Here is a 13,075-nt window from a genome sequence, read left to right as displayed (position 1 = left end):
AGTTAAGAGGATTCCCTTCGACCGTTTGCGGAGACGGGCTGGTGTCGGCCGGATTGTTAACCTCGACTGATCCTGCCCCTTTCTTTAGGCCGCTGCTGACACTCTCCATTTGGACACGGGGTAAAATCTGACGGACACAGATTGAGCGTTGAGCCGGATGGTCGAGCGGAGCGTCCATCAAAGCGCAGTCTGAGTACTGCAGCAATCCATCATTATATATACACACACACACACATATATATATATATGGATAAAACGCAGACAAGGAAACGTCTTGCACAAGGACCACGTCGAGAAGACGATCAATACCAGTTTGGATTTCTCAAGATATTGTAGTAAAATTGCCAGCTGCAAAGCTGATACTGAGCTGTATTGGTTGATGGATGGACTGGAGCCAAACTGCATTGATTGAAACACTGGAAGCTGGACTACACTGCTTCATATTCAGCTTGAAGCCAAACTGCACTGCTGGTTTAACTTCACAGGAAGATATGAAGGAGCTGCAGAAGTGGAGAAGGGGTGTGAAGGGTTAGGGTTAGAGATAATATAAAAGGGGCAGTGTAAATGATGAAAGACACATCCTCAGTCACTTAAGATTAAATCTTGATGCATATCTTAATCCAAGCACCAAACGACTGATATGTACTAAGAAAAAAGAAATAACTGAATGAATGATTTTCATTTGCACAGTCTTCTGTCATCTAAAAGGTGGTTTGTCTGCTGTAGGGGTTTATTTGATGACTAATTTGATACTATTAGAATTCAGTTGAAGTCAGGGTTACGTCTTTAGTTGGATGGATTGCGATGGATTAAGGAAAGGAAAGGGATAGTGCACTGTGTCAAGGATTGTCGTCATAAAGCCAGAGAGACATGTCAGGAGTAAATCTCTGTACAGACAGGTACATGTGCGGTCAATAAACATTAAATAATATGAAAAGGAATTCTTAAAATTAGCTCCGTCTTGATGAATTTCTTTGTCTGCATCACTTAATACGCTACCAACTCCCTGCTGAAGAGTGACTCCTGATTCTAGATGCGTAACAGAGAAGCTGGACTCAAATGTCAGCAGGATTAAATGACAATAACTACAATTATTATTATTATTATTTTTAAGAGTTGCTAAAGTGTAAGATAACGTAAATGCAAGTGAGACACAACCCTCTTGTCATTCCTCAGTTTATACAACCCCAATTCTTGCCCCCCGTGTTCGCATCTCATTTGGGTGTGTCCAAGATGCCCACAGGAGGCGAGGAAGAGACAGGAGGACAAAGCATTTGAGGCAACAGTCGTTTAACGAAATGAGATGTCGCTCCTTCTGAGCCGTCATTTCACAGCAGCGTCAACTAAACTTCCACCAAAGACGCACTTCGCTCAGGGCTCCTCCAGCTCCTCCGTTCGGGGACATCCTTCGCGACGTCTCGATTTTCAGGTCACGAGGCACAGGGACGGAGGAGAGAGGAGTCGAGACAGAAAAAAATATAGAAATAAGAAGAGGCCGCAGTAGGTAGCAGGAGTTTCACAGAAATCTTAATCAAGGGTTTTGGGGAAAAAAAAAAAAAAAAAAACGCCACAGAGATCGGCGAAGCGGCATAATCAGCTCATCTGTATCAGCTGTGTGTTCCCACCTGCCAGTAAAGGTTGCCATGGCGATGGTGACTGCTTAGTTACCCCTGGGTCCGACAGTTCATGTGCGAGATGTAGCACATTCTGGCCTCTGAACGCAACGCATTCATTTGTATGAGGACAAAACTGTGATCGAACATTATTTATTTTGGAGCACAGGGGAGATATGAACGGGAAAAAACATTACCAATAATGTGGCGATTAAGGAAATCACTCGTAGGCAGAAATGTCACTACTCCCATCACTGTGTTGCACATCACACTATAATTTTACAAAACATTATATTGTAATTGGTTAAAGAAGAAAATCATTGTTAAAGCACAATAAATAAGACAGAGCGATAAATGTTGAATGACTTGCGGCTGTAACTTATGGTTTATGACCCCTGAGCATTTATAGCATAATAATCCAGAAATAGGGTTTTGCATGGCAACACATTAGATTAGAGTAGCCTTGGGAAACAAGCTGACACACTCTTCTCTTTACGAAGAGAGGCCGGTCGTTATAAAAGATGATCATGATAATCTGGGACGTAAACAGTGGCTCTGTCTGTCCTCAGGTCAATCAGCCTAATTCAATGTCCCCAGCAGAAGCAATAAGAGTGAAAAGGTTTCCCTTACTTTCACAGGTAATGAGTCTTCTGAAACCCAATCATATGTTGTCATGTTGTCGATTTCTGGTGTAGAAAAAGAAAACAGGCAGATCACTTCAGATTTATGTACGTTTCCGCTGAGTTTTATGTGCACCGTGATTAAGATCCAAGTTGAAGTGATGCTTGGTCGGCCTCTAAGGTGGAGGAGCTTGAGGTGTGGTTTGATGACTGCTTTTCTGTAGAAGCGGAAACTATTCGTCACTCCATCCACGCAGTATTCCTGAGGACACCAAGCTCAACATCTCCACACAGATGCTTAGGAGCAGTCATGGAGCTGCCTCAGTTTGTTCAAACTCAAGTCCCTCGGGTCCTTGTGGTGATTTAATCCGTCTTTCTATCTGCAGGACACCAGAATTACTTCAGCTTATCCAGATGTTACTTTGGATGCTTTAGAAGTTTTGGAGATGAGGTCGCAGGTGAGACTTTCTTCTCGTGACTCCTATAGGACTATTTCCAAGAGAATGAAACTGTGCCCTGCTGCCGCTCCTGTGTCAGCTAAAGCTTCCTGCAGCTCCTCTGCAGTCGTACTGGTTATCGCTCTGGCTTTCTCCCCAGTGGACGTGCTGCTTTATCTGAGGGGTTTCAGATCTTGTCTCGACTTCCATATTTGCTCCCAACTGCCAATTCTTAATGACATTTGAGATAGTGGAAAGTGCAAACTAAAGAGGATTGCCTTTCCCTGCTTTAATTACCTTAACTTCGGATGCAGAGGCAGCTGCTTAAAGGAGCGCGCGGCGTCCAAATTTATCAAGGTCTGACTTGTCATTAACTGACAATCCCTAATGATAGCTCTTGTCCTGCTTAACAAGTCTTAATGACTCAATTAAAGTCTATCGATTTAATGAAGTTCTGGCAATTTGCAACAAAAATGGGCGTCTGAACGTTTGCAGATGCCACAAAACACTGATGAATTATAATGAATAATACATTAACATTTGAAAGAATGCTCGCCGTAGCAACGGTTACATTTCTAAAACACATTTGCAACATTAGCCTACTCTGTGCTTGTAACATCCCGTGAGAGCTTCCTGATTGCCTCAGCTTGTTTTCAAGTCCAAGATCCTTCTTGTCCCCCAGCTATTTTCATTCTCATTTACTTTACAGAAAAAAGGTCTGTGTAGCCGCGCACAGCTGGAGGCTCAGTCCATTTTCATTCCTACACACATTAGCTCCTCTTCTTCCCTCTGCCTCACTTTTCTGTTTCATGCCTGCGAGTCTTACCCAGCTGGCATTACATTATATATCAGAGGCGCCACTTCTGAATGCAAAACCACAGCGGATCGGGAACATGCAACATAAGTAGCGTGTTGCAAAACACACTGTGGTCTCATGTCTGGGATCTCGACACCTACGGCCCTAGCATAATCATAACATCAATGCGACCATATGGTATCGCATTTAAATTATCAGCATGTGATTAAATTGCTGCCATCTGCTCTACAATTGAATGGATGTACTGAAAGGCTATTTCCTGGACATAATTATGAAAAAGACACGAAATTCTTGCTTGATGGACGACATAGGTAAAGATGGATAGATAAGAGAGATAGATACTTTATTTGTCCGGAAGGAAAGTAACTTTATCACATAGAAACAGAGGGCCGTGCCATCACTTCCAGGACTTCTTGTTCTTCTTTAAGGATTGTTCTTAATGACCTTGGCTGTATGTTTTTGGTCTCTGTCATGCTGCAGAATAAATACAGGGCCAATTATATGCCTCCCTGATGGTATTGCATGGTGGATAAGTAACTGCCTGTATTTCTCAGCACTGAGGACACCATTAATCCGGAGCAAATCCCCAACTTTGCAGGAATGCAGCCCCAAACTTGCAAGGAACCTCCACCATGCTTCACTGTCGGCCTGCAGACACTCATTGTACCGCTCTCCAGCCCTTCGGTGCATTTTTCTGCACCCCAGTTCCCATTTTTTCGTGCATAGTTGAGTCAGAGGGATGGATTTTTGACTGCAACTCTTCCATGAAGACCACTTGTGGCCAGACTTCTCCAGGCAGTAGAAGGGTGTATCAAGGACCCACTGGTTTCTGCCAGTTCTGAGCTGATGGAACTGCTGGACATCTTGATGTGTTTTTCATCTAATGCACGACCACTGCGTCTACGATCCTACAAAATCCCTGACTTTGTGCAAGTCTACCTATAAGGACTGATACTGGCTTGAGGGTAGTAACAAAAAATATTGATGTGACTTAGATTTTTCTTTTGTTCGCTCACTTCGCATTTTGTAAATAAACAATCGTTATTTATATTTTTTGAAAGCATTCTTAGTTCACAACATTTTTTCGTTTTTTCTACACCTGCCTAACACTTTTGCACAGTACTGTATTGATTATCATGTTCATCAATTTGTTCTCCTATTTAGTCGGCTATTTGAATGGGTTAAACGGCAGCTAAGATCAGTGTGAAGGTGCTAAAATTGAACACGTTTGGATTGACGGACGTTAAATGCCAATAATTCAATTCAACACAAGCAAGAAGAGGGAAAAAGCATTACATTTCACTGGCAATATCACATGTACCACACCACTTTGCGTTGGGAATGTCAGACTTTGTGGCTGACGTTATAAGAACGGTTATAAGAATGTAAAAAAAGATGAACTTAAACAACACTGTTTTCATAGACTAGGTCAATATCGTGACGTTACTTTATCTGAAACCTTAACAGCCAAATTCCAGCCAGAGTTTCATAATCGAAACTTATTCAGCTGGTGCTTTCACTTAATAAGAAGAACAGCTACACGACATGATGTGCACGTATTATTAATCACCACAGGTAGCTGGGGCTCTCAGGGGCGCTCTCATCAAAAATCAGTCCGCTGATTTTACACCAGGGTCACTCCACTCGCCGTGAGAGCTAATCAGGTTGAGAAAACTGTTGCATCATAATTTATGTGGCTCTATTGAGCGTTCTAATCTCTGACAAAATACCAATCATGATATAGTGTCACGATGTTTATCTTAAGTGTGACTGATGAGGTTTTAATAGACAGTCTTCTCTTCAAACTGTCAGCAAGGAGCCTGGAATACACTTGATATTCATATAATGATAAAAAAAAAAAGGGATTCATGGTGGGGATAAGATCTAGTGTTTGAGGGGGGGGGGGTTCAACTTAACAGGGAATAAAAGTGAGGTTTTAATGGAAATGCAAAGCATAGTAAGAACGTGTTGCAAAAAAGGAGCACATAAGTGTGGATGTATGGAACAATCTTTAACAGCGCAACTCCAAACTAATTCCCATCAGCGTGTCGGGCAAAAATCTAGTCTTATGAGAGATGAATAACCAGGACGATTCTCCATGAAGCCAATTTTGATGAAAAGCACTCATGTAAACCAAGGTGTGACAGCCCACAATGAACAATGTGGGATTCTCTTGTCCACAGAGGATGCGATGAGGTAAAATAAAATCACCGCAATCGTTAATGCCATAATGTTGAACTGTGCACAGTCGAGCCCTTAAGCCTTTAGTAGATCTTTGTTTTAATTTAACAGTGTCTCTATTAATAGATGGCTTAGTCAGAGCCACCGTGGACGACTTGCTTACAGGGACATATGCTGGCAAAAATAAGCTACTGGAGAACAATGTCATACATTTGGCAGGCAAAGATTTTCTGCTTTGACTCAAAGTTGACGCTGAAGACTTGAAGTTTACCAAATGCAAAAAGGAGCTTCTCAGAGCAAAGACTGGATGTACATTCATCATGTGTCCAGTAACACAACAATTAGTGCAGCTTTTTATAGTAATAACATTGTACATGATATACACCGACAGTGTAGGGTCAGTTTGAATACGCAAATCACCAACTGCGCGGTAAACGCTTCAATATAATTAAGCACAAAGACACATAAGACTTTTATGCAAGTAAATAACGTACAGACTCCAGGAAGACAAGAACCCACTCAGTGGAAGCTGATCCAAACAGAGAACAAATTAAACATCAGAATCCGTGTCAGATTAAAACGACATTTTCAGTTTATAGCTGAATGAATAGGATTACACCGAACAACGGAACACCTACACTGCTACTGCAACCAAAAAAAAAAATTAAAAAAACAGTTTCTGAAAATAGTCTTAGCATAGTCTATATATTCAGCAAGATTTAACTTAATCTTGGGAGCAAAGTGACTCCAGTGTCACATCAGAGTTTTGTATGGTAATCAGGTAGAATAGCTGGCAGCTCTGGATCACTGTAACTTTAAAAGCAGATTAGTAAGCTTCTTAGAAACCTGCTTACTTGAGGGCATTTGAGGAAAGGAAGCAAAGCGCTGTGGTGCTTTTCACTGATCCCAGGAACACATACACACACACTCTCACACAGACACCAAATTTCACCTTTTAGAAGGTAAATTAATGTTTATCAATCCAAATAGGAGCAACGATGGATGACTTCAAGTCATCCATCGAGCCCGTGCTCCGTATAAGCAGTATGTCTGAGTGATGCTTAATGGCAGGTGTATCATATTCTACAACCTATTATTGACTGCATTCATGGATCTGAAAGAAAAAACTTTTTCATGATTTATTTTTATTGCTTGTAGTACACAATGTCTGAGACCTCGCTTCAGCTGCTGCAGAATACAATCCATGCTGCCTTCTTGGCAATAAGCAGCCCTTGATTTTCATCCTCTATTCATTATGATGAGGTTGCAATTACTTCATGAAAGGGACGGCAATTCCTAAAAGCTCAAACATGTTTGCCCCAGTTCTTTAAGAGAGCAGGCTTCTAAGGACTCAGTGTTTTGTTGTTGTCGTTTTTTTTTTTTTTTTTTTACATCATATGAGATCGGTTATTCATTATAATGAAGATCATGCCTCCATTTAAGTTTGTCATAATTACTTTTTAATTTTATAGAAGAAAAACAAAAACTCCCTCCAAGGCAACCTCTCTCTTACCACAGAGTGCTATTGTTGCCACAGGCATGTGACGAGCACAGATCAAGAATTTCCAAAATTGTTTTTCTGCCCATAATGAACGGACAAGTTTAGTTTAGTGCATCACATATTACAGTGCATAGATACTGAGCGGGATTAGTAGTAGTGAGTTTATTTATCACCTTTGCAAATGACTGGCTAATTGGCTACACTCCATTACAACGCCTACGCTAAACTAAAGCTAACAGCTGCGCTGCCGGATTAGGACACTGCCTGGAACGCCCGGATCATTTTTAAACTTTTTGAAATCCTCAAATTTGAACTGAGAAGTCTTCTCAGAGCAAAGCCCTTTGTCCATATTCTTTCCAGCAACAGAGTCATGCATCGGAAAGGCCCAAAAACTGAAAAATACGGCACGGGAAAAGGCAGACTGGATGGAATCAGATGTAGTTCATCGCCTGTCAAACATCAGGCACCTCTCAAACATGTCCCGTGAATGAGAGGTGGTGTGGCACCTCGCTGTGACTCACCTCGGAGGGCAGGGAGCAGCGAGCGGTCCTTTCTGTCATCGCATTTGTTGCACTCGCTGAAGTACAGCAGCAGGAACACATCCACCAGCACCCACACTAAAGACGTGGTCAGCACCACCTTGCAGTAGACAAACCGCCGCATCACCTCTGCGATGTGTCAGCCGGGGCAGCCGAGCAAGGAGGTTTGACAGCGTGCGCTCAGGGGCGCCGGGGCTCCGGGTGAGGTGTTTGAACTCTGCAGACGGGGCGAGGAAACCGGGACGAGACCGAGCAGGTTTGACCAGGAGGCGTCATCCTTCAGGAGGAAGAAGAAAAATGCATGTGAATGCAGAATATCGGAACGAAAGAAATCAGCGCAGCTGTTTAATCCTTCCTGCTGAGGATGAGTATACAGGTCTTTAGAATAGGGAACAATAATTCATTTTCAAAGTAAATGTGGCTTCAAATTTGTGTCTTTTAACTGTTTTTAGTGATCACCTGGCTTTTTTAGTTTAATACCTTTCAGTTGTGTGCCGCCGCCATCTATTAAACATCATTTCACATACGTACAGGCATTTACAACAGTCATTATTATATCACGGTGAAGTGAACCTCTGGCCTTTTGAACGTAAAATGTCATCACTTCGTCAGTAGCCAGTTTATGATCAAAGACATGATCAAAATGGATTTTGGGATGTAACAGTGACCTTTGACCACCCACAGCTTAACCATTTCCATTTCAGTCCAAGTGGACATTTGTCACGAATTTCAAAAAGATTTTTGATGCCTCTGAGGCGTTCCTGAGATTGATCCATGAAAACACAACAGTGGTGAAAGCCTCCAGCCAGGGCTTTTGCAGATGACGAGGTATAGGTAGGTATAAATAAAAACGCAGTATAACCAGCGTAACCGTATCTGTACTGGCATCTTGCATGTCCTTATTTCTCGTCCTCATTGGAATAAATGCAAATTAGTGAAGAAGAAATTCAGGTGTGCTTTTGCCAAATTGGGGTTGAGATCATTTAGAAACACCATGACATTATTTGGCATTGTAAAATAACATATGAAGATTACTTGCATCCTGTAAAAAACATATCACCTATAGCAACAACACGTGGCTGATCCACCCTTGAAAAAGTTGTCACCATAAGAGTCAGTAACTTCACTATTATACACATTTATTTAGCGATCTGAAATTCTAGGACAAAGGACCAGTCGGATTGCTTCATCCCTACTTGTGACCATTATGTGTACTGAGTGAGACATTTTGCAGTGGAAAAATATAATCAGCATTGCTTTCCGGTGGGATAACGACTTCTCGCAGACCACTGACATGAATTAACGGTCTTGGTCAAAGCATCATTCACTATCCAGAATAAAATGTTTTTTAAACGTTTTATCAAAACGGTTCGCACAGATCGCTATGCAGAAATGCGGTTCCACTGAAGTCAGATCCAACGCCACCCGTTGGACTGACCACCGACAGTTCACATCCTTTCATTTGAAAGGATGAGTGAACGCTAATTTCCCCCCTTACGCGCTTCTCCCACTTCATCAGTAGTGCCTCTAAGACCATCTGGGAAGCTTTAATACCAGAGGCAATTTGTGGAGGTTAAATATCTCGCTGGCATGGGATGTATGCTTCACAACATTTCTGATGAAAAACAACATAATTTTCTGTCAAACAGGATTTCTCCTTGACTGAAATGATAGGTTTTTGTTGCCTCCGAGGCTTATGAAAGTATAATCAGATTGGAAATAGAACGATGGGGGGGATGGGGGGGAGATGCTGTCTGCAATCAAATACACAAATAGCCAGAAGACTTTCAGACACGAAGAAATATTGGCTCCAATATATTGCACATCAAATCAGTTTACACGTCGTTTGCACCGAGCTGTAAAAGAGAGATCAAAAGGTGCAATGATTGGTTCAAACCTGAGAAGCTCTGGTGCAGGACATGTATTTAAAGCACACCGAGGCCACTGAACATATATTCAACACGCAGAGATGAGTGTTCATTAAACTGCGCGTGAGTGCACCTTACTGTTTACTTTTACAACTAGTAGAAAAAGCCTGCAGCATCTCCTGCAGGACATCAGAAAGATATCTTATCTTTCACTTTCAGGATGTTAATGACTTGGCACTCCACACACACACGCACACACACACACGCACTCATTACCCTCCCCGCTCTCTGTCTAAATGTCCATCAGAGGGGCCGACACTGCTGCCCCGGGCTAATTCTTATCTCATTCAAAAACAAGGCAGCTTCTATCCAGCTGCATCAGGACTCGGAATATAGCGCAGCCAATGATTTCAGACAGGCTCCTAACCCGAGAAGCTGGACGCTATCAGCACCTCGCAGAGGTCCTGTCCGAAGAAGTCTGAGTCAGTAAGTGTCAGTAAGTTTTTTTTTTCTGAAATATTTCTTGTCAGCTTCCAAAAAAAAAAAAAAAAAAAACATCTTTTACAAGCCACATTTTCTTGTCCCTTTAAGACAAGTGTAAACCACCAAGCATCATTAACTGCTTCCTCAAGTGACAACTAATTGTGTTGTTAGCGGCACTCTTTGTGTAATAAATTGCATATTCTGCGTCCATTCAGCAGGAGCTCTTCTACTATATGCAAATGAAAGGCTGTTTAACAAATTGGGCGCCGCAGTGTTGTAACTGAACGTGCCTTAAATCAACATTTGACAACGGAGCCATGAAATGATGAGACGATGCCCCCCACCCACTCCCCCCCACCCCCTCCACATCCATCAATTTTCTCAGAATCAGGCAATTAGAAGCCATCTGCCGTTCACATGCTCAAACCAATCCAGCTTTGACTTCAATTCAAGTGCAATGGTGTCATGTTTGACACTTGCGTTTCTATCGCCACAAGCAGAAAGCTGACGTTCAGGACTTTTTGAGTGCTGATCAATGATTTGGTAATGACATCAAAGGTGGAAAACAGTCGAGCTGGGGTGGAACGGTTGGAAACAATATAAATTACTGAAAAACAAAATGCATGCTAATGTGACAGTACTGCACCAAACTGCACCTTTTGTGAAGGTTGTGGTATTCAGCTGTTGATTCAACCTTGTTTTCATTTTGGAGGCTCTGGTTTGTTGTACTATTGAACAGTATTGTGTTGTACCGACACACGTTTCTATTATTTTGACAATCCCTTCCTAGTCAGTGGCCTAAGCTAAATAACAGACGTTTGTGCTTACCTCAGACTACATCCTCCAAAATGGTCATACAGTTGAATTACCACCTTCCTTATCCGGTATCTGAACATTACACCAGTCATGCAGGTGGATTTAGTGCCGGACCGTCATATTAGCATGTATCCATTTTCCTACCCAATGAACTGGCAGGTAAGTGTAGTGCTTGCTCGATTCATTTTCTTCTCCGCGTTCATCAATCTTTTAAGAAACAGTCAGTTAGAAGCGATATAAGCATCTGCTGCTGGCTACTGATGGGACTGACAGAGGTTTAAGCACCTTGCTCCACAGGATAGAAGAAGAAGCATCGTTGACAAGCTCTGCAGTCTAGTTCAGGCTAACACGATGTAGTCATCAAGTCAGAGTTTTTAACTGTCACGAACGGAGAGAAGGGTCGAGAACCGATCCTGTTTCAGATCTGAACACATTTTGTTCAAATTCTGCTGGGATTAAACGGTGGATCAGCATCAGGAAAGAAACAATTAAGGTTTCGGTACAGGTTTGATTGATTCCAGCACCAAAACTTGCGCGCTGGCACCCAGAACAAAAAAAAAAATGCTTAAATATACCCATCCCTCCTTGGAAGAGGAGGTGATTATAGAGCTGATCTCAGTAAGCCCATTAGGCCAATGGCTGTAGCTCATTTCACAAGCTAAACTAAACAAAACTAACAGTGTGTAGCATGTATTTCAAAAGGAAAATAAGAAAACATTTCATTCATCATTGCCACTGTGTTAAAGGTAGGATGTATATAATCTTGTCAGCGCTCCCTGTATCCACTTGATAGATCACTGTGTTGATTGAGGGTGTGACATGAATAAAAAAAAAAAAAAAAAGACAAACAGTGGGAAAACTGCAGATAACGCAGTCGGCGCATCGAATATACGGCACATGGCAGGTAGGATTAAATGTCACATTAAAGTACGACCATCATCATCATCATCATCATCATCACGAGGACTGTGTTGTGATAGGAGACGCTCTCTCTTACCTAAACAGTGCATGTAGTGAACCAGTGACCTGCTCCAGCCTCGCGCTCAGGCAACGTGTTGAACGTGGACAACAGCCATGACCAAAACCGTACAAATAATTAACGGTTTAAGACGGAGCGGGTGAACTGACCGTGAATCAAAAGCACGCAGTGTCTCAGAAATGCCACCTAAGTTAGAGTCCATCTCGGCGCAGAGCGGTCCACCATCCAGCGTGATACCGTCCGTCCGGTGAAGCCGCTCATCGTGGTACCTGTGCGGACTCCCTGGTATGATTTGTCCCGCAGTCGACGCGAAGTTGCCTCCGCGGATTTTCCCTCCCTCCCGTTTTAGCGGATAAGCGGCCACTGCGACATACGTCTTTCCGCGCACCTGTTCTCCGGATGAATATATTGTAAGAGACAGAGAGAGGACAGGCGAGGTAATGCTCGGCACAATCTAACCTCGGCTCAGACCGACCTGCCGATGCCTGCTGTCCGCTCTGATTGGCTGAAGGCCACGTCGCTCACGAGGTCCTCGAGAAGAGGAGCGTCTGGTAAATGTAGGCGCGTGCGCCAGCACCATACCGTTAGCCTGACAGTATAATTGCATATATCATATATATATATATATATATATATATATATATATATATATATATATATATACATATATATATATATATTATAATTACTGCATATACTATATACTATTACTATTAACAATATCAACGAAAAATGTGCTTGCTAAAAATTGTGTTTTTTCGTCTTCTTGTCCGTCCAAATATTACTCAGGCAATAATGCTATTAGGCTAAACATAAGATAAATAATAGCTTTTGTGACTTAGATTAACACATGGAAAACAATTATATGCACTTAACAATATATTTTAATAACATGTATGACATACTAAACAAATGTAATTTTTTACTTTATTTTTAAACAGTAATAAACTTGATTATATATTAATTTCTAGCCACCCTTTTACAACAATAATGGAGCCTTTTATATTCATTTATTTTATCATTTATTTTTCATCAGTCAGTTTTGAGAAAATACATTCATTGTTCCTTTTTACTTTATTTTAAATTGTGATATATGTTATTTTTTTGGAAATTTCTAGTTGCATTCTTCTTGTTTTTCTCATAGCAATACTGCTAATTAGAATATACATAATTAGTTTATTTGTTGTTTCTATTAGACAAACATTATTTTGTTATTCTATT

At 41.6% G+C, this 13,075-nt stretch overlaps 1 protein-coding gene across 4 annotated transcripts in view; it reads right to left on the bottom strand.

Annotated features, from left to right (window-relative positions):
• galnt13 (UDP-N-acetyl-alpha-D-galactosamine:polypeptide N-acetylgalactosaminyltransferase 13) overlaps nt 1-12,318 on the bottom strand; it is a 36,590-nt gene extending 24,272 nt beyond the window's left edge. Inside the window, exons 1-2 of one of the 4 annotated variants that reach the window (XM_047601979.1) lie at nt 11,873-12,318; nt 7,691-7,985 (exon numbers count right to left, since the gene is read on the bottom strand). In XM_047601979.1, coding sequence (XP_047457935.1) covers nt 7,691-7,832 — 142 coding nt within the window. In that variant the 5' untranslated portion in view covers nt 7,833-7,985; nt 11,873-12,318. The remainder of the gene's footprint in view (nt 1-7,690; nt 7,986-11,872) is intronic. The other 3 variants (XM_047601977.1, XM_047601978.1, XM_047601980.1) reach the window with 3 other exon arrangements.
• Nucleotides 12,319-13,075: the final 757 nt, after the last annotated feature.

This window comes from Mugil cephalus, chromosome 12 (assembly GCF_022458985.1).
Source record: "Mugil cephalus isolate CIBA_MC_2020 chromosome 12, CIBA_Mcephalus_1.1, whole genome shotgun sequence".
NCBI lineage: Eukaryota > Metazoa > Chordata > Actinopteri > Mugiliformes > Mugilidae > Mugil > Mugil cephalus.
This window is presented reverse-complemented; position numbering and strand designations above follow the sequence as displayed.